The following is a 26,780-nucleotide window of genomic DNA, read 5'->3' as shown; positions in this document are numbered from 1 at the left end:
CCGCTCTTGTTGAGGACGCACTGAGTCCTTTTATCAAGCTCGCTCGCACAATTAAATACAAAAACATCACAAATGGAAGGTAAACGCACCGCGCCGCCGACTTTACAGTGGAGAATGCGCGCTGTGGGTGTTGTCGGGTTACATCACGCGATGCTGAGACGCACGCCCTGGACTCTCGGATCCACGTAGCTCATCCCTCAGAAACTATATGGGCGAAACTTTAGAATAATATATTGGCATACACACAATGATTGGGTATATGCACATGTACAGTAAGCTACCGAACGAGCCCCCCCCCCCTCTTCTCCGCTTTCCTTCTCACGCGCCGAAATTACTGGAAAATGGAGGGTGCATTTCCCTGGCAAGGACCAAATTTTCATCTGAAAAAAAATGATTTTGTATTTTTTTTCTTTATCGACCCGATCGTGTTTAGAAGTGTGCTCCCAGACGCGTCCGAGCCACCCCGCTGTGCATAGCATACGCTCCTGTCCACCACTTATGAAAACAAATCGGCGCCCTCCGCCATTTTCTCTCGCCGCGCTCAGTATGTTAGCGATTGTTTTATTCTCTTATTCACTTCTGCGCCGCCGCTCCCGTCAAGGCAGCGGCCATATCTTAGCCCATCTGTTCCTGACCGCGCGCATCGTATGTTTCGCTCGCGGAGGTTATCCGACACCACCCAGCAGCCTTTGGACATGTGCGTCAATCGAGCGAGCGCTCTACAGGTTCTACTTTTGTTTATGTTTTTGGTGGAGGTGGTGTCTGGGTGAGGTGCGAGCTTAGGGCAAGGGTAGGGTAAGGAAGCGCGCTAATGGTAAGGGAAGAGGGGGGGGGGGAAGAGAAGGCGCGGCGGCTGGGGAGGGGGGGGGGCGGCGAACTAACACACACAACGGCACAGAATGCGCCAGCAGAAACACGCATATTCGCTCGCAGCCTTCGCATAGCGTTCATGCAGCCTCGTGAACTACATCAGCGCGCAACCTGCGGTCCGCGGCACCGACCTCTGTAAATCAATTAAGCGCCCTTACGGCACAATTAACACGCACTTGACCCGAACCACGGAATATCGACCAGCTGTAGCTGAACATATTCATCCTTCCGCTGTGATCCATTGGGAACGTTATGCTAGTTCTAGTTGCAACCACCCTCTCGAGAGGTTGGCTGGAAGCTGTCCTTCAAATCCAATGCGCGGGAAGGATGCAAGGAGGCGCTTGGCCATCAGAGCGCGGCTTCGAGCTGGAGGAGGGGGGGCGTCTAGCCGCCCTGCGAGCAAAGCACACAGCAGTGCGCACGCACGCACGCATTCTTTTTTTTTCCCTAGAAGTGCGGGAGGTATGAAAGGAGAAGCGGGCAGGCTAGCCAACGTAGACAGCGCGCGGTATCAAACCTGTGACGGCTTCATTTACGCGCCCTTCAATCAATCAATCAATCAATCAATCAATCAATCAATAATCAATTTTTTGTTTTCAAATCCAGAGGACGGGGGGAGGGAGGGGGCACCTCAGCGAGAAAGCAGTTGCACACTGCTTAAGAGTGCCGAGGACCCTCGCAAACATCAGCAGGTGACAGCCCAACAGGAAGCTAGTTTACATGGAACACATTACAGGCATAAACACAGGCATAAACATTGCAGACATTACAGAGATGAACAGCAGCAAAAGCAAAAAAAAAGGAAAGAAAAGGAAAACAGATATGTGTTCACCGAATAACAGCGCAATTTCACGGTATTACCGCAGTGATGTCATCAATACAGCAAGAAAGATGGGTTTAAAGTTTCACAAAATATTCACAGAGCAAAGTTGTCTCCGAGTAACAGTAACGAAATCAGCAATCAGTTTTTAGTGTTTATTTAGCACAAATGTATGATGCTCTCAGTCTTGAGAGCTATTTCTTTTTCGCCTCTGCAAAGCTGCATGTGTGTGAGCGCGCGTGCGTGCAAATAACTCATGCGCAGGCACTCAATATGTGCGGCTCCGCATACGGTAAGAACTCACGTTTTCATTACAATGAAGGAAGCAAACACACGATCGCTGAAGTGGGCTCGCCACTCCGAGTCTCTGCGTCGCCTCGAATACCAGCCACCCCACAAAACCACCGGAAGAAAAAGAACGAACGCACAAGATAGCGAACGCACAGAACTGACGCTCGCTCGGCGTTCCACTAATCCCGCCTTTCGTCTGAGCAGCGCGGCGCGACAGCGCGACTGGGAAAAAAAAAAAAAAAAGAAAGCGAACTCCACAAGACACGTGATGGAGCAGCGCGGCGTGGCAGCGCGACTGGAAAAAAAAAGAAAGAAAGAAAGAAAGAAAGCGAACTCCACAAAACACGTGATGCAGCTTCATGTGTCACGTGATTGCGCACGACTGAGAGGCGGCGTTTGGCTGTGTGGCGACGTCGAGCGTGGAAAATAGTTCTTTCTGCCAGAAATCTTCAATGTAAGTTGACAAACTTTTTCATTCCTTTCTTATAAACGTTTTGCGCATACTCACTGAAAATTTTGTGTTTCAGAAGTGAGCAGTTTTTACATTACAAGCGTTTACCCATTTTTTACTTTGCTGCATACTGCACGCCCAATGCTCTAGGAATATTTTTCATTGTTTAGCGTTTTTATCACCTAGTTAGGTTTTAAAAAGTGATCCTCGATTGTCCGCGGCCTCTTTCCGATCATTTTGCAACATAGTTCAGATCTTTAAGGCGTTTTTTTTGCGGAGTTATTACTAATTCTTCAAAGGTAAACAACCGCTTGGCCTCGCAGCCATAACCGTCAAATTTCAAATATTGAGAGAGGCCTTGTACTGCGTAAAAGCTATGTAGACGTATAAAACCTGTCATTTTTAAATTCCATCAGATGTGTGCGATCGCTCGCTACCTATCTGTTTTATTTATAGCGTTTCTTCGTTGAGCTATTTGCACATGGAGCCGGTAATTCGAGGTTAAAGCGCTAATCGCATGACGCGGCGACATGCCGCGCGACGCCGTCGCGCGACGGGCTGAGGGCCGCCAAAGCATTGCCGCTCGTCGCCGTCGCTCGGTTTCTGGGTTTTTAGAAAATTTCGCGTGTCGCCCGGAAGCAGCTCGCGAGGCAGCCAATCGCAGAGGGCTTTAGGGTGCTCAACTTCCGTTCTGGCTTTCTTTTTATTGCGTGTAAAGTTAGTTTTCCTAGTCCGGTTTGGGCGAAGAACCTGGTGCCTTCACGCGCTCACTTCGTCTGATCCGTGTATATATATGAGTGCATCGAGATAATTCAGTAAAAGCTTGGAAGGGTAATAAAAGAAAGAAAAAGGTTAGCGTGGCTTGATATTGTTAATTTCCGAAAGGAGCAGGAGAAAGTCGCTGCTTGCAATGCAAGTCGGCATCGCAGTGTATAGTAACGCACCGCTGCCCTGTGACCCTTTAAAATACGATGCGTTACAAGAAATTTCATCAGTGTTTTATCGTACTTCATGCTGTTTAGTGTTGAAAATGGGATATAGCGTGATTGCATTCCCCTTGACCGAATGACGAGGCGGCGGTAACAGAGCAACGCTGAAAACGCGCTTCTGTCGCTGAGCGCCGTCGCTCCGTGCGGTATGCACCAGCGACAACGACAGGCGTTGCGACGGATCGCTAGGGGTTGTCGCCTCATGCGGTTACCGCTTTATTGGAACAGTCCATAAGCAACGACTTTCCGCGTAAAATTAGGTTTTTAAGCTTTCCTTTAGAGTAAGCACAGATTGTGTGTGTGGGGGGGGGGGGGGGGGGGGGTGATATATAATTTTATTTATAACAATTCGCAGACTTCAACGCAGTAATAGTTATATTTATATCCTTAGTAGGTCAGTACGTATTATTTTAGTACAGGCCCAGTGTTCTTTTTCTTTTTTTTTTTTAACGGAGGCGTGGCAAGTTATGTGGGTCAAGCTAACAATTGGCTGTGAATTAAGCAACTAGAGCTTTCAAACTTAGTCTTCTGTTTTGTTTAATTTCTAAGAACCTTTAAACTTCACAGAGAAACAGCATATTTTGAAAAGTGAATTTCAACTATGGAAGTTCTTCGTTTATTAATGTTTGACATTGCTGACAAGGGTCAGAATTGAAACAGATGATAGGATCGAGTTTTTTGGTAACTTATGGCATGTGACCTAGAGCTGCTAGGAATTCATTTTCTGAGACAGCTTTTCTTTAGGAGTGTAGGGAAAGTAATGGTATGTTATGGGTTTTGAGAAGCATGGATTTAATGAAGTCTTTCTTTTACTGCATTTACGGCTTGTTTGGCAATAATGCTTGCAGTCCAGCTGATGCAATTGTATTGTCACACTGCTTTTGCAGCAGATTTCATCTGCCATCGAGGGAGTGCTGCCCGAATATGAAGCAGACAGCGTCATGAATCTGTTGAGGCAGTTTATTCTATCAGCCATGGGTGCCCTGCCCTAAAGCATCCTTCCTGTAAAGGAGACATTGAATTGGTAGGTATCACATGCTCATGTTTTTTGCATTCATGTGTTTGCTTTATAACTGTATAATTTTTACTGGTTCATGCTTTGCATTTATTGTTTTCTTTTGAGAGTATAAAGGGCGGATGTGTAACAGGCTTCATTAAAGCAAAGCTTGAAACCAGCTCGGTGTTGTTAAATCATTCTTGCTGTGTTTTTAGCGCGACTGACATGTTGGTGAATCTTGCTCATAGTCTGCACTAAAGAAAAGTTTTCATGGCCTCTTCAGAGCTTTAAAACAGGAGATATACTTAGCTGTTTTATTGCAATAGTACCTACTATTTCTAGTTGAGGCAAAATTGAGTAAACCTGTGTTTTAATAGCTCAGTGACAAACATGGTGTCATAATATAGCTGACTGCACTGTGCATATGTGTGCATGTTCATGCTGACATTCAGTTACTGTTTATTTAGACTGCCTCAGCATATGTACACATACAGTGATGTTTCACTTGAACAAAGTTCAAGGGACCTTAGGAAAAAGTTTGTTGAAATGAAATTTCATTGGACTGAAATAAATGCGTGGAAGATTGTTTCCATTAGCTTCAAGAAATATTCAGTTCAGTCGTGTCCGACTCTTCGTGACCCTATGGACCATGTCACGCCACGCTTTCCGGTCTCTCACTATCTTCCTAACATCACATAACTTCATCTGCAGTGCCTCGAGGATACCATCTAACCATCGCGTTTGCTGCCTACCCCTTCTCCAGCGACCCTCAACCTTTCCCAACATCAAATCTTTCTCCAGCAACTCCTCTCTTCTCATCAGATGACCAAAGTAGCTGAGCTTTAACTTTAGAATTTGACCCTCCAATGAGCAGTCAGGGTTTATGGTCGACAATATCGACTGATTTGATCTTCTGGCAGTCCAAGGAACTCTCAAGAGTCTTCGCCAGCACCACAATTCAAACGCGTCAATTCTTCGCCGGTCAGCCTTTTTCACAGTCCAACTCTCGCATCCATACATCACAAATGGAAAGACCATAGCACGAGTTATACGAGATCTTGGTTGGCAGACTAATGTCTCTGCTCTTTACTAGGCGGTCAAGGCTAACCATTGCTCTCTTTCCCAGAAGCAGGCGTCTCCTAATTTCATGGCTACAGTCTCCTTCCGAGGTAATCTTGGAGCCCAAGAAGAGAAACTCTGTCACAGATTTTTAGGTTCAAATCTTATCTGAGCCCATTTATTTGTCACTGGGCTGATTTGCAAGTGAAGAATGCGTAACCTTTTGCAGCACTTTTGAAAGGACTACAGTGGTTTTGAACTCGATTACTGTGCAAGCTCCTGAGAATCTTGCCTATCACAACGGCCTGCTGAGGAGACAGGGCTTTCATTTTCTCCAAGCAGATCATGGTTAACCAAAATGCACACATTTGCAATTCTTGGAGCTAAAGGGCTTGGTAGGGCTGAAGATCTGGCTTTGACTGGCTATGACTGTACAGCTAATTAAGCGTGCAGACAGCTATGGATTCATCTGGTTACAAGCTAGTTTAGGCAGCCAATTCACTTTAAAGCTAAATAACGGCCACTTTTCTTCACGCGATAATGAAGAGTGGTTCTTAACATAAAAATATGCTACAAAGAGTGCAGACTGTACTTTTTTAAGCGCTCAGTATGACTTTGAAGACACAGGATAGCACCGCGTAAAATGTTCGTTGAACTGAAATGAGCAATAACTGAAGTTTGTTAAAATGAAGTGCGTTTGCATAGTGTTCAATAGAGCTTCAGGGGGGGGATTTAATAAAGTTCGTACAACTGAATACATCGTCGAAGTGACGTTCGTTCAAGTGGTATTCTGTTTTTCTGTGACTAAATGAGAACATTTGCTTTGCTCAAAGCAACATATACACAAATATTTACTTTCTTGCTAGTCACCAAGATTTGCAATTAACTTCCGAACTCATTTTATTCACAACCTAAATAAATGCATCGTTAACCCTAGAGCCAAATAGTTACTAGCAATAAAAAAAGTAATATGTTGATATTTATCTGTTGGAGGACATTTTCTGTTTGTTTTGTGTGTTTTTGAGTTCTGCAAACATGAGGGGGCTTGTTACAGAAGGGGTGGGCTGCAAGACGAAGGGAAGTATCAGTGTGGCGGCCCTTTTGTGTTTATCAAATAATAATGCATTCTCATGTAAAACAAATGCCTTTACAACCTGCTAAAAATCTTTTTAAATTGCATGTTTGGGTTCTGCCTGGATAAACATAGATGGCAGAGAGAGATCTTTCTGCCATGGGGTGTGAACTGTATTTTGTGCAGAAAGCCAGAGGCTGTCGAACATGTGTTATTGTTGATTGGGTTTTTGGGGGGCGATATCCTACAGTGAACTTTGCTCAAAGGTGTCCCTTTAAACCCCCATGGAATTTGGTTCTCAGGTGTAGAAAATTACAACAGTGTTCTGTAAGATATGATAGGGCTATTAAGCTTGCATAGTGCATGGAAGCGCCGAATGGCTGTTCGCCATGCTGATCTTTATTATCAGACCTATCCAAGAGTATAATGAGGGTTTTGTCCAACGGATGATGTTTTGAAAGCTCAGCCTTGTGTACCTGTGTTTATCAATGTATTTGAAAAAGTGATCAGTTTGAATGCGATAATTAGAGGTATTGTACCTAAGCTAGCTCTCGGCCAGCCTGTAGTGTTTGTGAAAAAGCAAATGTGACAAGAAGGGTGTTTTGCTAGAGCTTTTAAGGCTCTTAAATCTGTGCAGCTCTGCTTTAGTACATGCATTGTCTCCTGTACATGGCTAGTTAAATGATTTCTGTTCATTTTATTACAAAAAGTCATTCTAAATCTTTAGATAAGCTTGCTCACCTCTATTGTTTGCATTGTGTTCACGCATGCTATAGCTGGAAATGATGCAGTATTAGTTACAAGTAAATAAATAAAAGGAGCAGCAACTACATTTCCTTCGTCCGCACATTTTTAAGAGAAACATACATGGACTCATTAGATTTTAGTGTTATTTGCAACTGTGTTTGATAGTGAAAGATCTTCCTGTCATTGCTTAGAAATCTTTCAGAAACCTCTGAGATAGTTTGATACCTGGTGATGTGGAGGTTGACTTCCCAGACAGCAATGTATTCCTATAGTTCATACTGCACCAGCCAAAAGATGAGACACAGCAAAGAGGACAGGACAAGGCTGGACTATCAACTGTATGTTATTGATAAGAAGAAAACAACGAAGACTCCTTCCGAAAAGCTCGCGCACAACCTAACCGGTGGAATGGCAGGAAATTGGGAAGAAGAAAATTCAAAGCCAATTCCAAGTCAAGGCCTAACTAACGACTTTTCTAATAGATAAAATTCCTTACAATGAAGGCTAACCGACGCCTTAGCCACACACTTGTCCTCGGCTTTAGCAATGTAAAATGCTTCAACCAACTCTGCAGAGTTGATTACCATTGCTGTAAACTACACCCGTATTATTGAAGTCAGGTGCACTAAGGGACGGGTCATGCTCCGACTTACACTCTCGGGATTGCACATGTAGCGCAAGATTAGAACTCGCCTTCCCTCCCAGAGAATTGGAGTGCTCCGTCAGGTGCACATTTAGACATCTGCGTGTCTGCCTGTTGTATTTACAGCGAGAAACAAGATAGGAGCCTTGTGCGCTAGAGTTAGAAAGGGGCTCGACAGTGTACCTCGTGATAGTTTTCGTTGTGCAGTGTCACATAAGAAAAAGTTCACCACCTGCAGAAAGAATGTGGTCTACCACGTTCCGCTGAATTGTGGCCGGTGCTACTATGGGCAGACAGGCAGATGTCTAAATGTGCGCCTGACGGAGCACTTCAATTCTCTGGGAGGGAAGGCGAGTTCTAATCTTGCGCTACATGTGCAATCTCGAGAGTGTAAGTCGGAGCATGACCCATCCCTTTGTGCGCCTGACTTCAATAATACGGGTGTAGTTTACAGGAATGTAATCAACTCTGCAGAGAGTTCGTTGAAGCATTTTACATTGCTAAAGCCGAGGACAAGTGTGTGGCTAAGGCGTCTGTTAGCCTTCATTGTAAGGAACTTCATCTATTAGAAAAGTCGTTAGTTAGACCTTGACTTGGAATTGGCTTTGAATTTTCTTCTTCATCTTCTTCCCAATTTTCTGCCATTCCACCGGTTGGGTTGTGCGCGAGCTTTTCGGAAGAAGTCTTCGTTGTTTTCTTCTTATCAATAACATTCAGTTGATAGTCCAGCCTTGTCCTGTCCTCCTCTTTGCTGTGCCTCGTCTTTTGGCTGAGGCAGTATGAACCCATACCAACGTGCCCAGTCGTCAACCTTGTTGTATTCCTATAGTACCGTATGCATGCACAATAGATAAACATAACCCCTTGCATATATCACTGAATCTTCCACTCTAGAAGAGAATTTTGTGCACAAGCATTTTACTGTAGTTTGCCTCTGTGGAGCATTGTATTTCTAATTCGGTGCTTCTCTTTTTATGCTGTTACTCAGCAACATATGAAGTATTCCTTGTTTGTTTCTGTTACTTGTGCATTTGACTTTTCCTTTTATTATTCGAAATAACTTTCTTCCTGCTGTTCTGACTAGTGTTTTCGTATGCATATGCAGTCCTCTTGATGCTTCATTGAGCCATATCTGGAGACTCCCTGTTGCCGTGTTCTGTGCCGACAAGTAAAAACTAGGCAACCTGACTTCCGGGACAAGTAGCAGTGGGATGTAGCTGCATGGTTTCTTCAGCATCCATGTGGATTTCTTATAAAAGACAGGTATTTCTCCTATATTTGACTTTTATATGTGATCAAAATTTTACCTTGGTGACAAGCTCTTGAAGGAAAGGATGGACATTTATGGCACTTTCTTAATTTCTTACTCTCGGGAATACACTATTACGACTTGTTAACTGCATATGTAGCAAAAATTATGTGTGACTGCATATTCCAGCAGTAAGCTGCATGATTTTTTAAGGATGAAATAATTTTGCTCCTATTGTCGGTAGCCTACTATTGACGAGCCAAAGCAGGCAATATTAGGTACCAAAAAGTGATTATGCGGGGCCGGGTGGGTTTTAATGAGACAAGCTCTCCACGTTTTAAGCCTTTGTACAGGGCCAACGTGTCTCCCTGAATGTGTCTGGGACACATGCAAGTCTTGTATCCTCAAAAGGACCTTGTCTAAATTTAAATAAAAGTATCGCCAACCTATTTTAAGTACGACCAGTTCAGCAGTAAGCTCAAAATTGAAGCAAAAAGGCATTCATGTCCTGTGCGATGTCAGTGCACGTTAAAGAGCCCCAGCTCGTCAAACGCTCTGAAGTCCTCCCCTACAGCATCTCTCGTAGCCTGGGTTGCTTTGGGATGTTAAACCACATAAACCAAACCAGTCATTTTTTACAGCCCCATATGACTTGTCTTTCCACGTATCTCCAAAAGATAGTGCCTACATAAGACTTGCCACTATTACTGAGATTACCTAGATTATTATGTATTTATGTATTTTATGATAATGTAATTTTCCTCAGTGGAGCATTGCGTTTTCAATTCCGGGCTTTTCATGCTGTCACTCAGCAACCATATGAAATACTCCTCCTATGTTTCTTTTACTTGTGCATTTGACTTTTCCTTTATTATTAAAAAAATCTTTCTTCCTGCTGTTCTGACTAGTGTTCTCATATGTACATGCAGTCCTCTTGTTGCTTCATTCGACCATATCTGGAGACACCCTGTTGCCGTGGTCTGTGCCGACAAGTAACAAGGCAACCTGACTTCCTGGACAAGTAGCAGTGGGACGTAGCAGCATCCATGTGGACTTCTTATAAAAGAAAGGTATTCTAAATTTTGCTTTCATATGTGATAAAGATTTTACCTTGGTGACAAGCTCTTGAAAGGAAAAGATGGGCATGAGTGGCACTTTCTTATTTTCTTACTCTCTGGGAATACACTGTTGAGACTTGTTACCTGCATATGTGGCAAAAAGTATGTGTGACTGCATATTGTAGGCTAACTATAATATACTTCATCATTCCCTATTATCGCTCTTGTATCCCCTAGGTGCTTGGTGTAGCTGGTCTCCTTCAGTAATTACTTATGTGTGTGTGTCATCTGCTATGGCAAACATAGCCATCACTCAGGAAAAATGGGAGCAAACAGGCATAGTGGCATCACTTGCTGGTAGCATGCACCAAAATGTATGTATACATACTGATATGTTGCCGCTCAACATGTGTATTTGCTTGATGCAGCAAATGGCAGAGGAGAGAGTATCTGATGACCAAGCATACTGGCGTGTAAATTTCACTCCTTTGTTTCCTGGGCCCCTATTGTGATAAACTAATGTCGAATGATATAGAGGATCAAAAGGAATACAACTAAACACAGCAATAGTCTCTATCTCCTGAGGGTGTTTTGCAGGTACTAGTTTGTACAGAAAGTGGTTGGAAACCAGTTAGCATATTTTGAGGAAAAACAGGCATCTGAGTGAAGAGAGATGCCCTCACCCTCAGGAGATAGACACTATTGCTGTGTTTAGTTGTATTCCTTTTGATCCTCTATATCATTCGACATTAGTTTATCTTAATAGGGGCCCAGGAAACAAAGGAGTGAAAGAGAGATGTGTGTGATGCTAGCACAAAGTGTGCGAAATTGGCAGAAAAATTTTGAGCATGTATATTTCTTTTCTAGGTGACACCATGATAAATTTTGATATGGCCGGTACATCAAACACACAATGTCGTTGCCGTCGGAAACGAAGTGTTTCTGTGTCAAGGGTTTGTGCAATAAAAGAAGGTATGAATTTGCATCTGTTTCTTTCGCCACTCTCACTTTTCACGAAATATTACATGCATGTGAATAGTGAGTAAAATACACGTTATTATTGGACACTTGAAATATAGTTAGCATAACACAAGGTATTAATACTTTGTATGAACACGATTCTTTAAAATAACGGTGGCCAATTATTGGAACACAGTCGTTACAGTGTCCATGTACGCTATCAATAGGCTAATCATAGGAGGTATAAATACGTTCTATGTAAATACATTCTATTCAATCACGGTGGCCAATTGTCGGAAGGTAGATCATACGTGTTCTAAAGACTTTCTTTTGATGGTCGATAGCTTCTATGATCATATTGTCTAAAGACATTGCATAAAGTGATCATAGACATTTTTGTAAGGGAAAGAGCATTAAGCAACAGGTGAAAAACGCAGAAGGTAAAAATTGGATAATTTCGATGGAAAAGAAACAGAGTGTGGAATTATACCGTAAGTGGAAAATGCAGATCAGGAAGGAAGATTTCTTTGATAACTCAAGAGGCAGTGCCCTACTTTTCGAAGCTAGATCAGGGTGCCTTAGAACACGCAGCTACAAAAAGAAATTTAACAATGGAGATGACACATGTGCTGTATGTGGAAACTCCAGTGAAACAATTGACCATATTACATTCGGATTTAATGGTATCCATCCGGAAGTTGATGCAGGCGCAATCACTGTTCCTGAAGCTCTGGGGTTAGAGATACCAGTGACCGGGTGAATAAACCGGCGGTGGAAACTAGCAAAAAACGACTGGAAGATTGGTGGCTTAAAAGCAAAGAAGTGACATAATGTTAGTAATGTAGGAACAAAATTTAATAAATAGAATTATGGTTTAGTTAACCATTCTAAATCAATAATTAAGATATATGGAGAAAAAGGAGAATAATAACTACTGCTACCACCCCGTTTCAAAGGGGACGCTCCTATATTCCATCCATCCATCCATCCATCCATCCGTACCGCAGTCGAGCTCGCAACGGTCAACGTAAGCGTAGGCAAGAATCATTCGTGCGCACCGCTGACGGAATATATGAATTTAACAAAATCATAAGTATAACTCAAATTTTCAAAGCAGATAGGTAAACTAGAGGTCAATAGGAAACCTGTATTGTCTCGCAGCGGGCTTCAAAAATGCTGCTGTTAGCCGCTTGGTTCACGATAAAAGACCGATCATAGTCAGCACCATTATAGATAGGCTTATGACAGATAACGTCCTTGAGCAGGCGCTCTCAATGTAGCCCAGTTTTCTGACGCACGCCATGGATGCGAAGCTTCAAGAGAGCCTGTAATCTGATCCCTGTAAGCTCATACAGACAACGTGACAACGCCCTGAAAGCGCCTCAAATTATTTGCTCTTCTCGCTAGGATGTGTGTTAAGGCGCGGCGATCGACATAGCAAACTTCATAAGAGGCTGCCTATAGGTAGTCAGTTGAGCTGAAAATATATTATGTTCATCAATAAAAAGAAGGGCGAAATATGACAAAAAAATTGTCGCTCTGTGACACTGCAAGGACAATAAAACATGCACTTTATATCTTCTTCGCTTTGATTGTTGTCAGCTTATAAGCGCGCACCTGATGAGACCCTGGCAATAAAATCAACGCGAGTTAATGGCGTACAAGCGCTATTTTTTTTTTTTTGTTAACTGCTTGATGTCGAAAGGCAAATTGGGGACGCCGTGCCTTCAACAGGGTGAGACCTTATTCCTTTTGTTTTCTCATTAATAACATTTCTGCTCTTCCTCTTCATAAATATTTCCGGACTGCTCTATAGTCTCGGCCCAGTGATCGCCTCTAGCTGTTTTTCCCACCTCTTTCCTTTTGTTCTACCCGGGAGGTGCACCTACGTTTTGCTCTGCCGACGAGCCGAACTCACTGATGTGAAACAATGAATCGGAAATGATAGCGACGGAAAAGACCACCACATGCGCGAGACATTTGTATTGCACCGCAATTTTTTTTTCTGTGTTTCTACTTGGCCATTGTCACTTACTGCAATGGTGCAATTCCGAATCGCCTGTTCTTTTTTGTTTTGTTTTTCAAACACGTAACAAACGAATCCTTACATGGTTTCCCGCACACACTTCATTCTCAAAGTGGCTTCCGCACGAGCTGTTTAGAGCGTCTTGCAGCACCCACCATGGAACCCATTCTTACAGTATCTCGATTGACTCCTCTTGCGTCTGTGTTGTTATTGATACTTGCTTGCCAAACACCGTTGCTTCTGGACATAGCGGCCTGGCTTGGATTACTCCTGCTTTCAGTGTTCTGTGGGTACTGGTTGCTTTGGCATTCTAGCAGAGCCCTCTTCAATGGACTCGTCGAAGCTGGTGGGAAATGTGTCCTCGTAACTGGTGAGACAGATATCTGTGCGGTGCTTTTCCGTGAAACGGGATTGTAAGCGTGAACAATAAGTCTTCTGTGCAGTTTTCAGTTCGATCACATTTTAATTGTGCTCTAAGCACTCGCTTCTGGCCGTGAAAGAAAACGAGAACTTGTATTTTGTGTGGCATGAACCTTTTAATCATGAGCACTTCTGTATAGATTTTTTTTTCGCATCGCGTTCGCTGCCATCTCAGAATGACTAGACATCAAGTATCAAGGGTTCTAGCAGCACAGACTGGGCCATGTATATAGCAAATGAGTCTTATCTGTGCATATGCATTATGCGTCGCGCACAAAACGACAAAACTCAAGATGAGTACATGGCATTGTTCGTGTCGTACCGTTTTCCTCTTTGCGATCCTTTCACTGCATTTAACTATTTTAGATTCACTTTTCTGAAGTCTTACCTCATGTCGCAAATTTCAAGTGGACCCAAAACCTCAGCAACAGCATCGGTCAAAGATCATTTGATCACATTTTTGTTTACAATCAGGCAGGCATTGTGTTTTTGTACACAATCAGGAAAGAGCAATTTCACCCTATTGGCTACAGCTAGTGATCTCATCGACAGATCTAGGCGGGCCATCACAGTGTTAAGAGAGGGGGATGTTAAGTTATCAATAGCACATTACTACTGAAGACAGCGGAGAAAAACACTGAACGCGATGTTAGAAGAACCACACACGAGCGCTAACTACCAGCAGAATGCATTATTTCGTTAGCGCATCATATACATGGGAAGAAAAAGGCGCGCAGTAGTGCAAAGAATTTTAAATTCAACTGTGAAGATGGCACGCTTTGTAAATAATAAATTAAGATTGCATATATCTCGTGCTGACAAAGAGAGAGAGATAATGGTTGGGGGGGGGGGGGGGGGGGTATTGGTTGTATGGTGCCTCCGCGGGTGGTAACGAAGCCTTGTGAGATTCGCTTTGCTAGTGAATCGGGCTTGGTACTCGTTGACCTGGGCAGCGGTTGGTGAGTTTCTGGAGGCCGGATCAATCGAGATAGCGCTGATGTCTACTTCTCATGGACAAGCTTTGAGGGCTTCGCTAAAAGGGGCCGCTTGTCACTTAACAATTACAGATTGTAACTTACGCCTGCTTCTTTGTCCTTTCCTTGATTTGCTAAAGTAGTAGTTATCAGTTTCATCAGAAGTGCGAAAGCTCATAAATAAATAAAATGTGGAAGTCTTGAGAAGATATGTGTGAATTTTTTAATTGTTGCGTTTCACGGCAAAATAACGGAAAGTCTGAATGAATTACACATGTCACTGTAACCTGCTGGTAAAAGTGAAAAAGCCGTTTTTGGTTGCCCTGATGATTGCAGATTACAAAGAGCTAATGCCACCCTTGCATAAGGCTACGTCATCGGCTCAAGCGAGAATTGCTTTGAATGACATACCGACACTTTTAGCAATATTTTAGTTGTGTTTGCTTAATCACGCTATTTACGCAATTGACGATCGCCTATACAAAGACAAAGCGAGGCAGATTATAAGCGTGCTGGCGCGAATTCTTCTTTAAACCTTGTAAGTTTCGAACCATCGTTCTTAAATACGGCCCTGAATGACGTAGGTAACACCGCCGCAAACGGAGCAAAGGCAAACGGCTTCCTCAAACCCTGTTATGAAGTACTAACAGGCCGCCTATCTTTGTTTTAAATGATATTTCAGCGACCTAAACAGTGGCGCGAATTACTCACCGTTGTCCTAGTGTTCAGCAACTGGGTTCAGAGCGTTGGGTTTCAGTGTAAAGTTTATGTGCCTCTGCGCTCGTACCGGCACCGTGGCTGACACCCCTATCAAGCCGGCTTTTAGAAGGCCCTCGAACTAACAGACTATTTGCTCAAAGGTCATTGAGCGTTGCTACGCAGGTGGTTTAAATGACCGTCAACACAACAGAGCAGCTCTGAACTCTGTTGATGTTACGAAGAACGCCGGCAGCGGGCACATTCTGCCGCGGAGTCATGCTTACAAAATAAAATCTGGCTGGTAAAATAGTTGAAAAGATATGACGCGTTAGCATAAACGACCTATTATCAAAAAATATGTGGACAAGGATTCGAAACTGGCCAGCAAGCTCAATATCACTGCGGTCTGCGATGCAAACATTACAAACAGAAGCTTCCCTAAAAGTGTCCCTGTGCAGTAATCCTTTTCCATGAAAACAAAGTTCATTCCAGGAGTCTCTAACATCAGCGCGACGCCAACCTTGATTTGGAAATTTTTTAAATTGCCTGTTGTATGTTCTGGAACGAAAGAGTCCATTTCAGTGGCAGTACAAATGGCTCACAGCCAGATTGTTTTATAACTCTTTACGTCTGACCTATCGAAAGAGCGGCAAAACAAGATGAAGCAAAAAAAAAAACAAATTATAGGGAGTACTTAAGGTCCGCCTTTAATGACATGACTCGACAGGGTAGGCTACGAGCCACCATACAAAGCCCCGCTTTAACCAATCTGTATGAACGTGGCTTCGTGGTCGGGTGGTAACGTGAATGCTACTATCACCCTGCCACTTGAGGCCCGAATCGGCAGCTGCTGCGAAACGTAGCGTCGAGCAGCCCTACGTCCACTCAATGGCCAACTACCTCCCTCCCACAAGCATCATGCTTTTAATTTTTCGCTCCCAACGTCAACGACAGATTTTCGATGAATGTGGGCTTCCACGCTATCGCGCTATTGCATCCTAGGATACATCTGCTTATCCTCTGCAGATGTTATTTGTTATTTGTGAAATACTTCTGCTCTTCTTACCCAGGTTGCGACACCGGTTTTGGACTCAAGCTGGCCACACAGCTGGCGGAAGAAGGCTTCTTCGTGTACGCCGGATGCTTGAACGCAGAAGGGGAGGGCCCGAAACTCCTCAGAAAATGCGAGAACATTCTTGTAATACAGATGGACGTGACTAAAGAAGAGGAGCTCGACCGAGCACTACAAACCGTGGAGGATACCATTGGCGATAAACGTAAGTGAATTGGGAACCGTGAAGGCAAGTGTGGACAATTTTAGAAAAGAACACAGAATGAAATACATCAGTTCAGATGTTTGAGTGTGCGATTATGTTTACTCGGCACAAATGTAGGTTTTCTTTTTTTACTTATAAACTTCAATTTCTCAATACACCTCCTTTCCCCGCCAGCAAAATACAAAATGTCCGCACTGAAACCGAAAAGACCTCCGTGATTGCAATACCAGATTTATGCCTGTTTAGCATAGCGTCAAAGACACACGTTAAAGTTGAGCTTCAAGGCATCGCTGTTTACTCGCGAGAGCGGCGAAAAGCGCAGCGATGCATTTATTTTTAAATATTTTTCAGATTATGAAATCTCTATTTCCATCTTAATTACGCTCCTTTTTATCAAAGCGCGGTAATCTACGTGGCAGTCCGCGTTTAGTTAGTGCTCTAAGATTAGTTTGAACATCCCCTGAGTCTTTCTACTGCGGCAAGGCACAAACCGCTTAAGTCAGCGAACATTTCATAAATAACAATTTAAAGCTGCAGAAAATATTTTGCCTAGTAAGGTACGTGACTAGGTAGACTGCATTGCTGAACAACAAAATAGGTCTACTGGTCACATCCGGTGCAGCCTACTGTGAGCGTCTATATTCATAAGGTAATGTACAGATTTTGTTAAAAGTTTCCAAATTGCAGGGTCTGCTTTTCAGTAATATATCCTAGCATATAACATGTCATTAAACCTATCAAGGCTCTCAGAGGTGATAATAGTACTTCTTTCAAAATCTACTAAGATCTTTAGCTTGTGCTTGTAGAATGTCGTCACTGGTCGATCATACATGTCAAAAGCAGACGTAAGTGCTTGAAAATGTTCGTGAGGTTTCTTTAAGTCATCAATTTGCTAAACATGAAAAACCAACGTTTGTTTGCAATATTGCAGCATTCCAGAAGCTGCAGCCAATGTCACTTGTTCCAGGGGTAGTCGTAGCATTTCGATGAAGGTGACGTGCAGAGACACCGGTGACTTAGCGATGTCAGTGAGCGTTAAAAATCTCATCTGGTCAGAACTATCTGAAACACTTCACAAGGATGTTTCGACTACTCTTTCTGCTTCGTTCCCTCCTTCTCTTACCCTCACTAGAAGCTCCATGGCATCTACCATCCGCGGGACAATTTTCAGCCTACTTCCCTCGCATTTCATTTACTCCTACATTTGGCGATTTGCAATGTATGTCGCTCGGCTGTGCCCAACCATACAAATTCAACACAAGGTGCAGTTCATGCCATATCAGAAAGTTTAGATGTTCACAGAGAATCGAGACAGTTACAGCGACACACATAATGAAACGGTCCTCTTACATTCGTCTCATTTTCTTTCAAAACGCAGAGCTCTGGGCGGTGGTGGCCAACGCTGGAGTTGGCACTATGGGCTACATCGAGTGGCAGCCCATGAGCCGCATTCGCTCTGTCTTCGACGTCAACACATTTGGTACCCTCTCGGTCTGCACCACTTTCTTGCCGTTGGTGAAGAAGGCTCGCGGCAGGCTCGTTCTCATTACCAGTCAGATGGGTATGCTCTTGCTTTCATAACAGTCTTCCATGATGGGTCTATAGCAACACTGCGTTCAGCGTGGACATGCTGCCTACTTAACTGAAGCTAGCGCTTAGTTACGTGCAGCATTTGACAAACGTTCAAAGACTCTGGCCTTTGGTTTTAAGCCCTTTCTTTCCGGCCTGCCAGAGTCATGCCGGAAATTTTCACTCGTGACGCCGCCACCTAATTTTGTTGGTTAATGGGTCTTTTTAACGCCATCGCATTGAAATATAGTCTTTGGAGACATGCAAATTATGCCCTTGCTAGGGATTACGTTTGCTACTGTGTTATGGATTTGTGCGTACTTCAAACAAGTTAACCATCTTTTCTTCTTCACGGTTATGGCAACATCGCCGCTTGCCGTGTCGCGGCCTTTCACTTAGTCCATTTTGGTTCCTAGCTCTGTTTCTCTGCTGAAAACTTTCCGATTTACTGTGGCCTATATGCAGACCAGCATATCACGTCAGTCAAGTACGTCCACTCGTCTTCTACGCAGGTCGCATTACAATGCCCGAGTGCCTCACCTACTGCATGTCCAAGGTTGCCTGCACCTCACTAGCCGACGGTCTGCGTCGCCAATACTTCAATAGGGGCGTCGACGTTTGTACAGTTGAGCCATCTGGCTACAGGTTTGTTCTCAATCATTCGATGTTAAAACAATGATAAATATGTTTGGTTAAAATCCATCGCTGTACAGCAGCAATAGCAGTAGCTCTAAAAAAACGCTCTGGCTTTAGAAAGTCTTCTTGCACTATAACCTACACACTCCTAAATACGTTTCATGCTGAAAATAATTAGGACCCCAATTCACGCCTCCTCACCCGACCAAGTGAGCTCGCACCCGCTCTCCCGAGCAACTTTCCCGGACCTGTGGATGGAATCAGGGAAGGAAGAATCGGAGGAAGAATCACAGGAAGACGCGAAATACATCAACCGTAGCGCACTACTACCACCGCACACGAAACTGACCAAAACCAAAGCTGATCCATTTCATACGCATGATTATCGAGACTAGATAAACAATAATTCTATCTTACCCGCTTCCTAGCCAAATGCCGGAGAATGCCAACATCAGTCCACACTGTACCATCATATTTGGCCCCGCCAAGCATCTCCAAGTGTCACCCCCCTCCCCCAACCCATACCCCTTCCTTCCTCCTCTTCTTTGAAAGCTTCCCCGTCTAGCCCACAACAAAATGGCCAGTGAATGTTGCTCGAGAGTACCAGCCTGATGGCAGTGGCCAACGAGACCCTGAGCATGTGGCTACGGTGCAGATAGAGACAGTGGCATCATAAGGGACTCCCTAAGGGTTATCCATGGAGTAACGTTTCTACCACAGCCAGAGCGCCAGGTTTTCTCAACTTTCGAAATGAACGAAGCCTTACAATGAAAGCATGGACCTTTCGCGAGCTCTACGGAGCCACTTCTTGATAGCAAAAATGAAATGCTATTCTTACAACGTCTCTGACTCGAGAACGTGCGCATCTTTGGCGCCTTCCCTACGTGACCACAACAGCATTGACAGATAAAATTACGAACTGAGGCGTTGCGCCCATTTCAAGTACTCAGCTAGTACTTACTGAAGCCCATCCCAGAATGTGCTGCGTCACCATTACGAAGCATTTCATGGGTAATTCTAGGCAAATATGCTGCAATATTAGATCCAGGCTGCTATCGGACTTTGAGGCGACTTCGTCATTAATTGCTTTCCTTTATTTAGCTGCAGAGCCCACTCAGGATCCCAAAGCAGCCTCTGCCGGTGCGTTTATCAGCTCCTGTTTTCATGTTACCCGTTCTTCGACACTAGCAGCAGATTTGCCTTCATTCTCACCTAATGCGTGGTGGCATGAAGCTTTCGTTAATCTTCAATAACATTTGTTGGTGGGCTTGTTGATTATGCGCATTTCAGTTTGAAAAAGAAATGGTGCTACATGTACGCACAAAAAAGACGAGGAGATGACGGGCAGGCATCTTTCGTCTTCTCGTCGTATTTTTGTGTGTATGCTTGCAGTGTTTTGTCTTTTTCAACCTTTACGGTCATTGGCCACGTGGCCAAGCATTTGTACGTCTTTTCTCAAGTAGTTCAGCTGTAAGACCTCTCCATAATTTTGATATTAGGAACGGGCTAATCGGATACAATCATTTAATGGACGATTTGTAGCACGTCTCTGTCACTGACCACTAGTGAGGGCATTTAAGGATAGGCGTGGTTTCATGCTGGCTTTTGTTCGAAGGATTTCATGTAGGTCCTGGATTCATATTTGACATCATCCTGAGCGCCAGGTCCCTCTTTAGGTTCGGCTTAAAGTTCGTTGTGCATTTCTAATAATTTGCCGAAACAGCAAGCTAAGATATCGCACGCCTGAACCTCCCACTGATTATTTCTTCTTTCTCTCCGATATCTCTACCGATAAACCATCCCATTGCAGGACGCGTATCGCGGACCATGCCACGTTGGAAGAGGAGTTCGACCGTGACCTGCAGCTACTCCCGGAAAAAGTGCGCAACGCAATCAATGGAAACTCCGTTTCTCGCTGCAAACATATTGCGGACGTTCTACACTCGCTTGTCATGAGCGAACGGCCACAAGAAGCCGTGGATGCCATGAAGTTAGCCATCCGTGAACGACTACCTCGAGCGTGCTACCGACCCGGCGGACTTCGAGACTGTCTTCTTCAATGGCTGCATGACATCGCACCGATAGAGATGGCTGACGAAGCCATTTACGCAATTCGAAGGATTTCTCTGCTATTTAAAAGAACGTAGTTTATAGCAATATCTAAAACAGGCCCTCTTTCGAACGCAGAAACGTCAGTGCTAAGTCCCACTACATTTACGACACCGAACTAATTTCTCCAAGCTTTCTAAATTAGGTTTTCCTCAATGTGACATAAATGGACATTTGTTACTAAGGCTGTGAAACATCCACATCATTATCGACAGCTCATCGAACCCGCGCTATCTTTTTATTCGTGACGTTTTCATTAGGCGTTGTAAAAAAGGAAGAGGGAAGGAGAAAGTTAGATGAAGTTGAATCTGGTCGGCTTTGAGTGAGTGTAAATATGAACAATATCAGATATGGTATCAGTGGAAGGGAAGCAAATGCATTGTGTATCGCCTGAAACTCAAAGGCGAGGGGTGCACGTATCTGCGTTATATGTTGCGCCAGAGTTAAGATGGTGATATGAGAAAATGTGCACTGCGGTAATTCCCCGCAGTGTTGTGTGATCGCCGGTGTATATTACGCACCCAGGAGGTAGACGCGCAGCTGATATCGGCGGCGAAGCAGTGGAGCGAATGGCAGAGTTGGCAGTACGACCGAGGAGGAAGGATTTGAGAACGGTGGAGCACAAGCGACATTTTTTGTGCTCTGTTCACCAAGGGGTTGTCAATTAAATGTATTAAGTTAAGCGTACTCTTGCTCAACAGATATACGTGTAAGACGATTGCGATTGGTTATGGCATTGCAAAAAATTTGTGTTTGACTGTGTCAAAACAGTCCCACTAACGACCAATGAGGCAATGAAATTATGCCTATAACATACTATCCGCTGCTCAATGATGTAGACCATAGGCTCACGGGTAGTAGCAGAACGTGCTCCCCCACAGAGCTATCACTTGATCGAACAGAACATACTGAATATGTATAAGAAGTACATTGCAGAACAACACTACATATGCATATTTTTCTATGCTGCTACTGTGGGAACTGAGTCGCGCCATGCCCACTGCATGGCTAATTCGGCTTGTTAATCGATATTCTCCTTGTCTATCATGAGAATGATAGTAGCAATGATGGTGAAGCTGCAGTTAGTTATAATGACAACGCTGACAGTATAATTGATAATGACGGTGGATTTTCTCGATTTGCAGTAGATGGCTTCGACAGTTACAAACAAACATGCATGCGAGCTCGGCAGCATGCATGTGTCAATAGAGAACGACAAAAGGCAGAACGTTTGTGTTCACTGAATATAGCCCTGTGACAGAATAACATTTGTAAACTGTGTAGCATGTACAATCAGTGCGCCCATTGCTCCGCGCAGTTCTAAAGCTGTTATTTTCTAAGAGTAATATGTACTATGGCATTTTGTTTTGGGGCGCAATAAAGCCATTTGCGGATGAGATCGTTCTTTTCTTCTATATTTTAGAGCCGAACCTCTACTTTCATACCGAATCTGGAAGTGATATCTTTCAGAGAAATTACCTCATCTGTTGTTGTTGTTGTTGTTGTTGTTGTTGTTGTTGTTGTTGTTGTTGTTGTTGTTGTTGTTGTTGTTGTTGTTGTTGTTGTTGTTGTTGTTGTTGTTGTTGTTGTTGTTGTTGTTGTTGTTGTTGTTGTTGTTGTTGTTGTTGTTGTTGCTGTTGTGCTCTAATTTTATAGCACATATACCTCAGCTATGGCGCGAGGAACCGGCGTCGCTGACTTACTCTTCTGCTTCTTCGCATGTGCATCGCAGAGAAACGGCGGCGCTCATGTCTACTTCGAAGACCTCCTGTTTCTTTTTCTTCATAGACATGTCTAACGTTGTTCGTACCAGTACATTACTGTACACAAATATACATTTCATGGCACCATACCACACAGCATTCCAGTCCCCTACTTACCTTTTCCCTCCACCGTCACCGCTGACCATTTTGCTCGCCTCCTGGGACCTCCTCCTCCAAATGCCCTCGATACATTTGTGTCGTCTAGTCTCGGCTGTGGTGTCCTTGAGATTTGCACACAGCCACGGAGGCGTTGAACCACCGCAAAGCGTGTCTGGTCATGCTTAGTCATGCTTCTCCTCAGGAAACTAAAGGTTCAGCCTGGTGGAAACCTAGCTGTTTCTTTTTAATACCAGCTCTCTTATGTCACCTGCTGTACCTATCTAAAGTTAGGGGGACAAAAGTAAACGTTTTGACATCATCCTGCCCTGGACACGCATTCAAATTCATTTTTATTCTTGCAATTTATTATGCTGTTTTCACGTTATACATCAGCTAGATCTAGTGAGGTGATTGATTAAATAATAAATACTATTTCATGCACCGGGATGGCCCAAACTTTAAGTTTGCTACTTGCCCGCCTTCCGAAAAAATACGCTTAGCGTCATGCTCAAACCTCTAAATTTTTCTCCATTTCCATTCTTTCCTTGATTTCACCTAAGAAGGGTATTTGAATGTATTAAATTAAAAACAGCTATTTGTCCAAAAAAAAATAGAAAATCAAGTTTCATTTGTGGGTTTAATTTCTTATCAATCAATGATGCCCAGCCATCATGTTATATGGATACCCGGGCTGCAAAGATGCACTTTCGTGAAAGCATTCATACGTTTACTGAGGTATTGAAATCTCAATGAGGTGCCCCAGACTGGTTACCAAGGTTAGAACTCTAAGTTGCGCTTAGAAAATTGTAGTCTGTCAAAGCCGTACTCGTAGGAGTCGGCATTTTTTCTTTGTAATGTTTTTCAATGACTGTTAAGGCCTGGCAATAAATATAAAAGGGGTGTAGCTTAGATGGCAAAGCACTCGCATAGCATAAGAGAGGTGCTGGGATCCATACCCAGCACCTCTACAAGCTTTGTCTTTTACGCTCTTCTGGACAGCCGTGTTTCACTATTTTGAATAGACGTGTTAACACGCGCATGATTAATTCTAATAGCTAAGGCTCATTCCTCCTGTTTCATTGTTTTCTATAGCCTAGGAATATTTTTTTGTTGAAAAAGATATGTTTCCCAGCAAAGCCAAAGTCAGGTTCAAGAAAAAACGGTGTAAAATTTCCCAGTGACAAAAATTGAGGGCTGTTAGGTGCCGCGTGTATTAGTGTTACTCATTTTTCCCCATTTGTTGAACCTGCTTTTACTGAACAACAACTCCCTAACTCCTTATTTCGCTGAAACCCGCTGAATACGAATATGTTTGTTGTTTTTGAAAATATTGGTTCTGTATTGGACAACGTCCAACGTATCGTAAATGATCTAGTTCTCGAAGCAATATATATATTTCTGTCGCTCAAATCGGTGTTGCTCTGATCTTGTTATACTATAGTAGGAATGCTTCGAGGTGCTTGAATTACTTCACCAGGTGAAAAACTGTCCATAATGTTGTTTACTGACCACCAGTGTCCGAATGCATTTCACACTGAATCCTGGCCTATTGAGACCTAAACAAATAGAGGCAATCAACGTGTCATAATTGCCATTCACTAGCAGTGCCGATTCTAAAAGTCGCCAAGGAAGAGATTTCTACATGCGCGAAAGTATCTTGAAGGCTGTCTCACCTGAGATAGATAAACATAATATACTTTAAATTTTTGTTCTATCTGATCTCTCTGTAAAATAAGTCCATAACCCCTTCTACTCCTTCTTTATGTTTGAATTATTAATTTATGCACACTCCTCCTCGACGACACCTATTGACGCCATCTGTGAGTCACCAACAGCGAACACTGCCTTAATGTAAAGGCGCATATTATTTGTAAAACTGGGGTATATCAGGATTCTCATGACAAGTGGCATTCGACGATCTTACTACTGAAGGCTTACTGGTACTTAGGCGTGCTGAACCTGACTTAAAGATAGCTTGCCGCGCTTACATTGAAGAAGGTTGACAGCCCAATGGAATCCAAGACGATTGACACAATCAAAACATCTGCCGAAAGTCTCGGTGTCCTGCGCCAAGGGTGGCAGAAATGATTATCCATATTTCCTGGCACTGAAGGGCAATACAGGTTAAAGCAAAGTGAAACACCAGCGCTTTGAGTGTGAAATGTCAGGCTGCTTGTACATTTTCGACTGCATCAACTACCGAAATCAGAGTTTCGAAACCTTGCTAGGTATGTCGGTTTACCCAAAAGCCATGCGAGGGGCAGCGTACGCTTCGTAGATTAACAATTTTATCTCAGAACACAACCACGATTTACATCAGACTGATCGTTTTTCTACCATGGCATTTTTTCTTGTTTGTTTGTTTGTTTGTTTGTTTGTTTGTTTGTTTGTTTGTTTGTTTGTTTGTTTGTTTGTTTGTTCGTTCGTTCGTTCGTTTGTTTGTTTGTTTGTTTGTTTGTTTGTTTGTTTGTTTGTTTGTTTGTTTGTTTGCTTTTTAAAGAGGAGGGGGGGCGGCTTCCTGACGGGCAAACGTTTAAGAATTCGAAATTATTTGATACGGTGTGGCATAACCAGATGCAATTTGATGCTACGAGCCCTTCGTTGTTATGAAGTGCGGCTCTACAAAATGTAAACGTGCAATACCGGCACTTTACTTACCTTTACGGATTCTTCACGACAGCCACCTGGCGGGGAAAATGTGCCTCACGAACCTCTCTAAGCTCTCATTTCCTGGGAAGAGTAGAGGAGAATACTCACTAACAAGCTTACTTGGAACTCCTATATCTGTGATATCTCTGCGTCCGCAATGGAGAAATTATGGTTTATTAAAAGGAAACTTATAAATGCTCCATCTCTACTAAAATCACCGTGTGCAGGGCTTGTGTTAGGTCCCGACTTGGATATGCAGGAGCAGCCTGGGATCCCTATAATAAAAAGGCATCGCCCAGTTGGAGCGTGCACAGAGAAATGCTGCTTTTTTTTTTTTTTTTTCATTGTATATGCAGAAGGACAGACTCACCGAGAGCATTAATTCTAAAGAGTAATTTGCAATCTTTAGCAGTTAGAAGAAAGTTGAGCCGCCTAGTATTGCTTCATGGTTACACCTCAAGCAACCTGAAGGCATATTTTCCCGAATGTGTAAAATTAGCGAGCACTACAAGAACTCGACATGTATATGACCATTCCCTGGCGCCAATTTTCGCAAGAACAAATGGGTTTCAGTTCAGTTTTTTTTTTTTCCCAAATACTTTTGCGGATTAGTATCGCCTTTTTTCGGGTTTATGTCAATTCAAGAGTTTCGTGCGGGGATTGAAAGTTTTTTTGTGTGGCTCCTTGTGAATGTGTGGCTCCTTGTGTTTCATGTCCTGTAAATGACTTGCGGCTGTTGCGGCTGTAGGTTTTATGGCTCTTGTAGTTTATCAGTGTACCCCTCCTGCTTGGGCCAAATATATGACTCGTAGTATGTACAAATAAAATAAGCATTATTCGGAGTATCAAAGCTTTCATTATCTGGTTACCGTTCCTTAAAGATACGTAAATCTTACACCAAGAAAATTTCGACAACCACTTTTGAATAATAATCAATTCCTTCATTATTTTCGAAACCGTATTTTACGATATTCTCTAACCTCCTCGCATTTGTCGTAAAAACCTCTCCCCATCAATTTTCTACTGCTTTGCGAACTTCCCAACGCGAGGGCAGGACACACTTTAAAAACAAGGTTTTAGTAAGCATTCAAAGTCAGGATCGTCGTCATGAACTTCTTCGTAAACGAGAACCACATTTGGAAGCATTCAAAATTAACGTTGGCGCTAAGCACCATTCCAAAATATTGTCTCGGTTGAGAGAACATCCGCCTCAGCCGGCAACAGTAACCGGACAAAGCCGCAGCCGAACCAGTTTTCTGAGAGAGGGCTCAGGACACACTCGGCATACGGTAATGTAGGTCATTACGCTCACGGCCATCGCCTACACAGGCCGGCCTTCTTCTAGCTTCCGTT

At 43.4% G+C, this 26,780-nt stretch overlaps 1 protein-coding gene and 1 long non-coding RNA gene across 5 annotated transcripts; both read left to right on the top strand.

The window, feature by feature from the left end:
• The first annotated feature begins 2,088 nt into the window (after positions 1–2,088).
• Positions 2,089–11,474, top strand: LOC146173866 (uncharacterized). Of its 4 annotated transcripts, none has more exons than XR_014702310.1 (5): positions 2,095–2,435; positions 4,309–4,445; positions 9,045–9,202; positions 10,118–10,258; positions 10,484–10,916. It is a non-coding gene; the product is annotated as an uncharacterized LOC146173866 (long non-coding RNA). The 4 variants fall into 4 exon arrangements; XR_014702308.1 differs by lacking the exon at positions 10,484–10,916 and adding an exon at positions 11,114–11,474 and having other exon boundaries at positions 2,296–2,435; XR_014702309.1 differs by lacking the exon at positions 10,484–10,916 and having other exon boundaries at positions 2,089–2,435; positions 4,312–4,445; positions 10,118–10,399.
• A 1,914-nt stretch (positions 11,475–13,388) lies between these two features.
• On the top strand, positions 13,389–20,954 carry LOC146173865 (short-chain dehydrogenase/reductase family 9C member 7-like). The gene is made up of 5 exons (XM_084585288.1): positions 13,389–13,602; positions 16,396–16,602; positions 17,981–18,163; positions 18,684–18,816; positions 20,618–20,954. Exons 1-5 carry the CDS (start codon positions 13,389–13,391, stop codon positions 20,952–20,954), a joined length of 1,074 nt encoding a protein of 357 aa, XP_084441414.1.
• The last annotated feature ends 5,826 nt before the right edge of the window (positions 20,955–26,780 follow it).

Source organism: Amblyomma maculatum, chromosome 11 (assembly GCF_055883805.1).
Source record: "Amblyomma maculatum isolate TAMU_Amacu chromosome 11, ASM5588380v1, whole genome shotgun sequence".
NCBI classification, from domain to species: domain Eukaryota; kingdom Metazoa; phylum Arthropoda; class Arachnida; order Ixodida; family Ixodidae; genus Amblyomma; species Amblyomma maculatum.
The sequence above is the reverse complement of the archived record's forward strand: the minus strand, read 5'-3'. Positions and strand labels throughout refer to the sequence as shown.

What these genes read in the sequence shown, in the direction of transcription:
- LOC146173865 (XM_084585288.1), top strand. Translation starts at nt 13,389, where the DNA reads ATGGAACCCATTCTTACAGTATCTCGATTGACTCCTCTTGCGTCTGTG. An exon ending in GGATACCATTGGCGATAAAC is followed by an intron (nt 16,603 to 17,980) that starts GTAAGTGAATTG and finishes TTCAAAACGCAG; the next exon opens with AGCTCTGGGCGGTGGTGGCC. An exon ending in TCTCATTACCAGTCAGATGG is followed by an intron (nt 18,164 to 18,683) that starts GTATGCTCTTGC and finishes TCTTCTACGCAG; the next exon opens with GTCGCATTACAATGCCCGAG.